The following is an 11,220-nucleotide window of genomic DNA, read 5'->3' on the forward strand; positions in this document are numbered from 1 at the left end:
GAACAAGATCCTTTTAAATAATTGAACATCGGAGGAAATTGGATAGAGATTTTAGACATAAAAAATTGTCTAACAATTTTCCTCTTTTCTCAATTTAGTCATTGAATAATTCTAGATGATCCTCTAGAGTCAAGAGGTTTACTTGAATTGTGTAATACGAAGTTGTCGAAATACAGAGACTAAAAAAAATTGATTTTCAAGTCATTTACTATTCAGCTTAATTTCACTCATTTCAATTAAAAATAATAATAAGTATATTGTTAAGAAATGTTAAGGAAAAAATTATTTTTTCCGTTTTTGTAGTTGCATCACTTTTACAATTGCGGACTCCTAGGTAATTTTTGGAATAGAGAGAGATAAAGAGAAAAAATCAAGAGGACCCATGTGATAGGACTATAGGAGAGATATATTAACTAAAAGATAAAGTGATGCAACTAAATTGAAACTTCTATATACCGAAAATGATGCAACTAAAAAGAAAAGGAGGAACTATTCATATTAGTATATATAAGGATTAATAAGAGATATTCAAGTTTAATTTATAACTATATAAGTAAATTCTAGTAAGCCTAGTTAAGTTCAAGTGAATGAAGATCAAACAAATAAAGTGAACCCATGTGTATTTTCACCTCTAATTTCTAAACCTATTAAAAAAAATTATAATATATATATATATATATATTATAATTTAAAAAAAAATTATAATAATAATTTAAAAAAAAAAAAAAAAATTGGTTCAAAATCTTTGGGCAACGCCGGCCCCATGATCACCTTTGTGGCATGCTGTGTACGAACTTACAAAGTACGCGTACAAATAAAAAGATAGCTGTTTTTTTTTTTTTTGTTTTTTTTTTTTTTTTTTTTTATAAGAAAAAGATTGCTAGTTAGTGTCAATAAAGTAGTTAACAAAATCAAATTCCAATTGCTTTTACTACTGTAATTTTAGGGGAAAAAAAAAAAAGAAAAGAAAGTTAAAATGTCTGTCAAAAAAAGAATTATTAAATGTAAAGGTACGAAATGTCAAACTTGTGTATCGATTATAAATTTATAAGTACCGAAATATAAAAGTAAGATTTACAATTTTAAAAATATGCGAAGTACTAAATAATTCAGGTAGTGACAAGTGAGAATAAAACTACCACGAGAAACAGTTTTTTGATGTTCGAATCTATTCAACAAACAAAATTACTCGAATTCGCAGAAAGCCCATTTACTATGGATTTTGGGCTTTCAAGTTTCACTATCTCGAATTTTGACATCAAAATGGAGTTTATATGATATACAACAGTCATGCATATATATAGCTTTTCCATATCACTGAAAAAACATTTCATGTCTATCTAGTTCCAGACATTCGAATAAGAAGCCTAATCCCTTGTAGTGTGGTTGACTGGTTGCCCATATGTTTGAAGTGTAAACATCGTAATCAACAGATATGTCTAAAGAGTTTTCCAGGGAACCAAATAAGGCCAGTGCATCACCAGATCTTCTTTTTGACCCAGAAGAGTAGCACCACAACTCCGATTACAATTGCTACAGGCGCCCATTTCCGGATCAGAGCCTACAGATTCACAATGAGATCAATATTCAATGTTTGAACATACTACATCCGTTCGACAAGTAACTACAACATTTTTTATAAAGGGATAACAGTTTTCTCTAACAGGCAGTTAACAAGAAAAAGATGTGATCCGCATTTAGTCATTAGGTTCAAGATCTGCAGCAGTACTTTAAAAGTTACTGATTAGATGACCTTTAGTGCTGTAAAAACTAACCTGTCGATTTAGGTCTTTTGCCTTATCAGCATAAATCCGTGATTCAGATGTTAAGCGACTTGACATTTCGCTGACCTCTGCAGAAGTGAATTAAAAATGATTTACACAACACAGAGCTAGACATTAGGAGTAGATATACACAGCTTATCTCAGCCAATAGCTAAGGAATTCTTTATCAAGCAACCCCAGAAAAAAGAACAAAGATACCATAGTGATACCAATTAAAGTGCTAACTAACAGTAGGAGATGAACAAAAAAGCTGATTCGCCTCAAAAGAGAAGGAAAAATAATGGTTACACTAAATAACAGCAAAAGATACATTTAAAACAATTTACATAGACAGCATAGCAACAACTAAGCAAGGTAAAGGAGTGACAAACAGGAATGCACACATGCAAGCAATGAAGCAGAACAAGAGCAAAAATTAAGCTAGCTAGCTAGCAAGCAAGCAAACAAAGAAGCAGAAAAGTATCAATGGCCTACCAAATATGGAAAAATGTTATGAACAAACTCACCAAGAATTCTTGTAATCCCCCGTATTTTTAAATATTTTATAAATGAAATTTTATTTTATTTATAATATTTAATTGTATTTTTCCATAATTTAATTATCAAATTATTAATTTGGGTCAAAAATTATTTTAGGCTAAATTATTTTATGTACCTATATCCTACAATCCATTACTATAAAAACAAAGCCTAACCCATTTGTTTATTTAATTGACTCATTATTTTCATGAGGCCCAATTCTACCCTACAATTCTCTCCTATAAATACCCCATGAATCCCCAAATTTTCCCCTACACAAAAAGGTTAGCCTTATTTTCTTCCTCCCTCTTGTTTTCTCTTCTTTTGTTAATTCAACCCAAGTTTAAATCTTTATCAATTTTTGTTATTTAATTGTTATTATCATGGTTTGATTATGTATATGAATTATAAAAGATTATAAATTTATAAGTTTTATTATGTTTAAATTATGCATCAAAATTTCAGATTTATTTAGTTAAGAAATTAGGGTTTAAAACTTGATTTTCATGGTTTTAGGGCTTAAAAACGTGTTGCTAAAGTTATTCAATTTAAGCATGATTATATTGTGATTCTACTATGATTATGATGATGTTTAATTCAAAAGCAAGTTTTCAATTTTTTGTAGTTAATTTATGATTTCCGTTCTTAATTTCTCTTAATCACGTTTTAATCACGTTTTGACTCTGACTCGTATGATTTTTGCAAAAAAATAGTGTTTTTCGTGTGTAAATGACGTTTTAATCAAAACTCACTACCTTTGATAGTGAGCACCACCCTCTCGTGGCCAAATTCAGCCTCTAAATATGGTTTTCGGTCAATTTTTGATTTTTAACGAAGGTTTAATGTTTAAAATAAATTTTCAGATTCTTATAAAGCTTTAAACTTGCTATAATTTTATGAATAAGTATGTATTTTAATGTTTTTATGTAGCAAATTTTAAGAATAATATATAAGCTTTTAATTCTAGCAAAAAGGAAGGTTTTAAAGTGTTGTTTAATTAAATTTTGAAGGTTTGATTGAGTTTTTATGAAACTAGTTGAATTCTAATTATATATTTCAAGTTTAGATTGTTGTATTCATACATTCTATTATTAAATTAAATTTTCAGATTTTTAATCTTGGTTTTAAAGGTTTTAAATCATGGTTTATGATGGATTTTTAGGTTTTAAACATACTAACCTACTACATGATGATTATTTCAAGAAGAGATGTTTATGAGGTTGTTTTATAATTTTAAACTAAATTTCCAGATTATAATCCTTACTTTAAAGTTGCTGGAATTTTATGTTATAAGCTATATTTTCATGATTTTAACATATAAACTTATACTTGAACTATTAAATTATCAACTTTGACTATTGTGAGTAATTTAAAAGCATTATTTCAATGGTTTTAGGGGTTTTAAAGTAAGTTAATATTGCTGTAAATTATATTGCTTAGGTATTGATTGAATTATTATTATTTGGTTTAGGAGAGGGCTTCGTAGAAGGCGATTTTTAGTTCCGTAAGTGGCCAACCAACTTGTGTACTCAAGGTACGTACAAGGATACGAAAACCTTGACTTTAGAAGCATGTTTAAGGATTTGGAAAACCTTAGAATCATGTTAGGAAACTTGTAGATTGGTTGGAATTGTATGGTAGTAAGTTTGATTGGTGATTAATGTGGTGATTGGCTTTGTTTCATGTATGAAAATTTCGTATTAATTTATCTAGTAAGTATTATTTATGCATTAACATGCAAGATGAGCTTAGAGGCAAAGATACGTGAATATGTGGAATGAATTATTGTATTACTCGTTCATGATTAATGAAATGGAATGAGTAAAGGGAGATTTAAAGTCTTATAAGACGAGGTTGAAGATTGAAGTGTCTTATGCACTTAAGGTGTTTATACACCGAGGTAGTTAAAGCATTCAATACTAAATATTGTTTGTCACTAATAAATCAAGAATTGAATTGGAAATTTGAATTGTTTGAATGATAGATGTATGATTGGTTGTATTGTTTTGTATTTGAGTTATCACCGGTAAATCACGTAAAGTGCAAGATGGATGAGCAATAAAACTCTGGATTTGTGCGAGTATTGACAGACAGGGGTTCGGGTACACGGGGTATTAGCCGTGTACTTTTCAGAGGTCGTCTGATCTACGAGTCTCTTGTTTTCAAATACTTTTAAAATTATAATGAGTTAGATGAGATCTCATACTAGCTATGGCCACAGAGTCGCGCCCGTCTGCCATTGGATGTTTATTAATGTTTCCGAAAGGAGGCATAGGGTTTTCTTTTATTAATGTTCCGAAATGGAGCATAGGGGGACAACCTGGTCTATTGCTTAATCCAATCAATGAATAAAATGAATTATTTATTATTGATTAGTGAAGTCTTAGTAATGTTAACAATTAAGTCATGTGTTCGAGTCAATGATTATATTGTGTGTGCAGATTGATTTTTAATAACATGCTAGGGCTCTTTGCTATATTTCGTAGCTTGTATGTACTCAGCGTTGCTGATTGCGTGCTTTGGTGTGTCTTTTCTTGGTCATGGCCTTCGCCTATCAATGACCCTATAATGATCCAATTTTTACACTTGTAATATTGGGGAGCAGATTAATCACAGGTCTTACCTAATCAGAACTTGCATCAAGGTGATGGGATTTTGAGTGGAGTGTTGGTTAATCTCACAGTTTATTACATTTCATAAGTTTGGATTTAATAAAACTTTGGTTTGATTTATTTACTACTTTTATTGGGTTTTGAATAAGGGCCTTAATGGTTCCAACTTGTAAGACTAAATTTGGTTTTGATTTTTGGTTTTGAAACTTATTGATAACTGAGTTAGTTTTTCCGCTGCTAAATTCTGAACTAGCCTTAACTTTTAAACACGTGGCGATAGCACGTCATTGTTAAACGTATTTACAGGTTTTTAAAGAGAGAATTATTGGGGTGTTACAATTCTTTTCTATTATTAAATATGGAAAGCACACAAATAGATGCATTTTCAGCTGCCTTTCTACTTGATAGAGTTATCACCATCCTAATTTGCAAACAATTCCCACAGGTGTCATCTATGGCCTTACGGAGAAAATCTTAGCTTCAAAAAAGATGTCTATCAATTGAAAATCAATTCAGTTCACCATACAGAGAGGCAGGCAAAAAAGAAAACCCCCCTGAAATGTTCAGCCATGGTCCCCGTCCAAAAAGAGCAAAAATGTTTACTATTTATTTCCACATATTCCCAGTTATGGAGTATTAAATATCGAATCCCTTCCCCAGCCTTAAATTTTCCAAATTAATTTCAAATAAGGCAAAAATGGACAGTTAGAACTTGAGTTGGCTTGAATAACCAGGCATACAGAGCTAAAAAGTTTATTTACATGCATTCTAGATTTTAATTTAAGAATTAAATCCAACAGTTTACACTACATAAACATCTCTATGGAAACCTAACTCCCTCATAGGCCTACAGCCAGCAATTAATTCATTTCACATCCTTTGGCATGCAAAACTTGCATTATTTCATATCCAATTCACAGAAAATGCATCTTCTAAATGTCCTTTTTAAGCTAACATTCGGTTGCCATGTCCATTATTTTATATCCAATTCACAGAAAATGTCATCTTCTAAATGTCCTTTTTAAGCTAAAATTCGGTTGCCATGTCCCACCTGTATAACCATTTAAAGACAAATCTTTTTTTCACAATATAACCAGAATCTGAGCTAAAGAATCAAAAAGTAATGTCATAAAACGTGTTCATGGTCCAGTGCCAAGAAAAATAACATCATTTTTACATCCCACATCATTTATTCTTCATTGCAAGGCACAGCTATTTTGAAGACTCCTTGATTATAAGCTTTATACCTTGGTACCATGTAGACAAGCACTTGCTATTCTCCCCCCCCCCCTCTCTCTCTCTCTCTCTCTCTCTCTCTCTCAAGAGATGAATGGGAGATTTAGCATTGGCCCAAAATATAATAAAAATAGAATAATAAAAAATAAAAAATAAAAAATTAAATAAAAAAAAAGAGAGAAAAAGCAGAGAAAAGTGAAAGATACATAGAGACAACTAAGCGTAGAATGATGTACTTGGTCTTCAAAACAAAGTTGGAAAAGAGGCAAGTGAGGGCTGAGGCAACTAGTCTACAAGCTAAAGTTGGAAAAAAGTAAACTTCCACGGAAATAATCAGACTTCAGGCATAATTCATCCATGAGAAAAACTAAGAGGAGAGGCACTGCCTGTCTTTAATCCAAATTGTTCCTAGAGCAGCTCACCAAGAGAGAGTTCGAAGTAAAATTGCTACAGACAGAAGGTCTTGCCTACGGTTTTAAGTAAATTATGTCAAAGAATTTAAACATCAACCCAAAAAAAAATAATAAAACCAGTAATCTGCATACATATTCTAGGACAACTATGCTAGACACTGCTACAAGCCTACAATACCTTCAGCTTATAGGTCAACACCATGCAACACTATTCTATTGACTCTTATGCACCCCATCCCAAACACCAAAAGAACTTGCTGATTTTGCAGATAGTTTATGTGCAAAGAAGAATGATGGTCTAGCATTCCCTTCCTCTCCACAGCTATGAGCTTATCTTATTATCTTATTAAGAAAACAGCCTAACAAGATATTAGCCTTACTTCAAGCAATGCTGTCCACTATTCTATGTTTTATTATTCATTGCAAAATCTCATGCACTCTCCAGCTTCATTGCTCAAATACAAGAACTAATATACACAATTCACCATGTCACTCGAAAGTCCAATCATGGGTAAGGCATCCTAGGATACTTCCAGTCAAATCTAGGAAACATCTTTCGTAAAAAGCCTAACTTATTGCATCGGTATAATTTATTGGAAGCATAGCAAACAAAGTTTCAATATCTGTTAAGCAGAAAAAGGTTCAGGAAAAGAAATTATGTGTTGGGCATGTGTGACTTACGGTCCAATTTTTCTCCAACACCAAGGACTTCTTGCACATTTCGGGTCATGATTTGGTGCACTTCATAGAGTTCGTCATTCAGTTTGGAAATGTTCCTCTGGGTACGGGTATCCTGGTACAACTTCTTTGTTCTCTGTATAAATGTATCTTTAGAAGGAAACAATAAATATTATGAAAAAATATAATTAGTGGCACAGTTTCTTGAAGTCATGAACCAAAAGCAAATGCAAACAGGACATTATCTGATTAACATACCAAACTTAATGAACGCATAAGGTCTAGCAGCAGTTTCTATCTGATTCCCATTAACACGCTCAAATTCATTCTTGAGATCTTCCAGGTACTGAAATGCAAGCTTCTTTGGGTAAGCCCGATCACACATTGTCAAATAACAAACAGGGCCCTCAATGATATAGCTGTTACCCAATGTTAAGGTCATACTGAAATCAAAATATACTAGCACTAGTTTGTCATGGCAGTATCAGACTATCAGCTAAAGAGGGAGAGCACATTGGCAGGATAAACCATCATAATAATGTGCAGAGATATATAGTTGCATTTCAACACTTCAAAGGAGAAAAGAAAGCCAAACATTAAACAGTCAATATATACACAACATTTGCTAACAATCAGGAAAGGAAATTCAACTAACATGGATAATATGGGGATAAGCTGCAGATAGCAGGCCTAATGCCACAGAAAAGGTACCGGTAGGGAGAAGTCTCAGACCAAGCTACACAAGCGCACTTGAATATGATCAACGAGTGATTTTTTCTTTTAAAACAAAAAGACAACTCCATATTTTATTAATTGGAGAAAGAAGCATAAGCATAGAAGCATAGGCAGAACACTCTATAATTTTCAAGAAGATGTCAAATGGGTCCATAACTCCATAATCAGTAAATCACCAGGGATCAGCAAATTCAGCACTGAAGACTCACTTTGGTTTTGCTTGGTAAAAGGGAACTGAAGGGAACAAGTCCCTTGTTTGGATAACAGGTTGGGGCTTGGGGGAGAGATTCATTGTCCCTTGCACTTAAATAAACATCATCCCTCCAAAAATAGAGAGATTTAGAGAAAAAATGGAGCTCCACATTCCCCTTCCCTTTTTCCCCTCCCCTTCCTTCTCTTTCCCTCTGTTTCATTTTCCCTTTTATCTAGCTATTATATTTAAACAAGTATGAGTAACTGAGCACACATGAGACAATATTCTCTACCTACATAGTAATTTTTGATAAGAAACTAACTAAAGCAAGATTAACACATCAAACGACATACCAATACAAACAGCCTACATCTGATGCAATCTCATTCCTATTTATCAATAAAAAGCATTTTAACAATTAAGAAATATGGAGTAACTCGTTTTCACACAAAAACAAAAGGCAAGACCAGATGAACAGAATCCAGACCTCAGCCCATAACGCCGTAGGTCCAACTCAACAACAACAATAGCACAATGTAGTTCCCACAGGGTAGGTTTTAGAGAGATCAATGTATGCAACCTCACTAAAAGGGATTCTCTATCCCAAATTCACATCTCATCTAGTAACACAGTCGCACATATTTCTCATCTTGCCATATCACCAATCTACATTGATTATTGATTCGGATGATCAGATGACAAAACCAAAAGGACACCTTATAAGGGGAATACCATACAAATCCACAGCCTTATCCCAGACCAACTTAGACTAATAGAACAACTGCCATCAATCAACCCATAAGTACTAATCATCATCAAAACACCATCAATAAGACTCATTCTTCCTATAATTCATGATTAGCAAAATACAACAATCAATACCCGAAGCAAACATAAGAGAAAGATATGGGCATCCCAAGCTCTCATCTCCCTCCCACCGCCACCTCGCTCCAATTTTCAAACAATTTACAAGCACCTGATCAACACAAGTAACAGCTACTCCATACACTATAACCATAACTGCATAAAGTGCAATTCAAATCCAAATGCTCCTCTTCCTAAAATTCATATACCACACCATTACACAAGGCGAAAAAGAGAGATTACGGAATCCCAAACTCTTGTACCCCCGACCGCCACCTCTCTCTCCCATTCCTAACAATTAACAACCAACAGAACAATACAATTAACATCTACACGACTACAATGCACTCAACTTCACACATTGCATGTAATCAATCAAAAATTGCAGGAAAAAAAAAACGAAGGATACTGAAATATGTAAGGTCCACTCTCAACAGACATTCTAGAAGGATCATTTTGACCTTTCGAAAGATTTTTGAACAAAGCTTTGATTTGCTGCTTGTAATATTCAGCATCTTGCACATCACGCCCATCATCTAATCCTTCTGCTAATGGTAGACCATCCATTACTCGAGCAATCATCGTTAACTTCACCATTTTTTTCTACTTTTATCAACTGCAAATCAAATCAAATCGCAACAAAAATCAAATCAAATGAATAAGATTTCGAAATTTAACAAATTAGGGCTTCAAATTTGGGGAATTTCACCAAAATGATGAACATTTAAATGCAAATTCGAAATGAATTCCAGAATTGTTACCTGAATCAAAATTCAAATCGATGATCTTCAGATCTCTGAGCTTAGAATTCGTGAAGATCTCGGAGAATTGGAAAAACGTGGTTGATTTTTCCGAAGGAAATGAACATAAATATTTTGTAGGGTTTTAAGTTTTTTTTTAAATGAGAAAATAAATTAAAAAGAAAAAGGGAAAAAACAAAACAAAAAAAAAACAACAAGATTGTTTAAAAAAAAAAAAACAATTTAATCTAATATCGTATCATATATATCACTAATAAATAAAGCTGGTCTCACAGTTAGGTCACGAGACAGCAACACTTGGCATTTCATAAAATAATTTATAATTCTTTACAAAAAAATTTATTCAATTTTCCATTGTCAATGTTTCTAATCAGATATTTTAAAACGCATTCATCTTCTTATTTTTTATTTATAGCAACACACCACATATTATAATTAATATGAATATCCAATTAACAATAGAATTTTACTCCTATACGAATAACAACGTAATTTTTTATTATAAATATGGTCATGTATCATTGAATTTTTTTTAGTCTACTGTTGATTTACCATCAAAGCTTTTTAATAAGATATTCTTCAAATTCAGTTGTAATATTTGTGTATGTTTGTGATTTTGTTAATGAAATCAAAGAATTCAAAAATTACTAAAATTAGGACACAAGAAAAACGGTATAATACAAGAGAATCTTGAAGTGAATTCAAATCAATATTAGCAAGGTCTTAGAACTTTACGGGTTTTACAAAGCCTCCATAGCCCATTTACCATCCATATATTATTACAAATGGTCCAATTAGGCCAATAATAAAAATATACTTCCTCCATTTCTTTTTAGTTGACACGTTTCTTTAATCACGTTTGTCAATGCACATATTCAACCGTTAATATCTTTAATAATTGAAAAGCAAAAGTTATAAAAAGTTGATATTTTGAAAACATATATCGTGACGAATCTAACAAGACCCCACATGACTATATTTTTTATTACGTATAAATCACAAAATACGGTCAAGGGAAAGTGTGTGAATAATGCTAAAGTGAAAACGTGCCAACTAAAAAAAACGAAGGTAGTATAATTTGTTAATTTTACGTGTTAAGAAAAATTACTTTTAACTCTTTATTAATATTTATTTTTAGCGTCCCTTTGAAATTTAACACACACACACACATATATATATATATATATTATAATTCACAACCATTGGTCGTTACAAAAATAGAAAATGATAACAAACGTGAAAAAAGAATAATAGATAGTATTTCTACTCTCTTTTTATATCTAACATTTTAAAAAAATATAAATACTAATAATAATAATACAAAATATGCCCACAAATAAGTACACTCTTTAAAATGGGTATAAAGGGGAGTTTTAACGCACCATGTAGGATAATAAATTATAGTGATAGCCAATTAAATAAGAG

The 11,220-nt window shown here is 32.0% G+C and overlaps 1 protein-coding gene across 1 annotated transcript; it reads right to left on the reverse strand.

Moving 5' to 3' along the window:
• Positions 1 to 1,107: 1,107 nt before the first annotated feature.
• Positions 1,108 to 9,947, reverse strand: LOC110707702 (25.3 kDa vesicle transport protein). Its single transcript, XM_021885739.1, has 6 exons — positions 9,796 to 9,947; positions 9,444 to 9,650; positions 7,501 to 7,661; positions 7,246 to 7,392; positions 1,776 to 1,852; positions 1,108 to 1,561 (listed from the first exon to the last, which is right to left on the reverse strand). The coding sequence occupies exons 2-6, from the start codon at positions 9,629 to 9,631 to the stop codon at positions 1,478 to 1,480; spliced, it is 657 nt and encodes a 218-aa protein (XP_021741431.1). The 5' UTR covers positions 9,632 to 9,650; positions 9,796 to 9,947; the 3' UTR covers positions 1,108 to 1,477.
• Between the last annotated feature and the right edge of the window lie 1,273 nt (positions 9,948 to 11,220).

The sequence above is a fragment of the Chenopodium quinoa genome, unplaced genomic scaffold (assembly GCF_001683475.1).
Source record: "Chenopodium quinoa cultivar QQ74 unplaced genomic scaffold, ASM168347v1, whole genome shotgun sequence".
Classification (NCBI taxonomy): Eukaryota; Viridiplantae; Streptophyta; class Magnoliopsida; order Caryophyllales; family Amaranthaceae; genus Chenopodium; species Chenopodium quinoa.

Bases quoted from the DNA above. Each gene is read 5' to 3' on its own strand.
- LOC110707702 (XM_021885739.1), bottom strand. From the start codon at position 9,631: ATGGTGAAGTTAACGATGATTGCTCGAGTAATGGATGGTCTACCATTA. The intron at 7,393-7,500 runs GTATGTTAATCA...TTCCTTCTAAAG, and splicing joins TTATGCGTTCATTAAGTTTG to ATACATTTATACAGAGAACA. The intron at 1,853-7,245 runs GTAAGTCACACA...TCACTTCTGCAG, and splicing joins TGTTGGAGAAAAATTGGACC to AGGTCAGCGAAATGTCAAGT.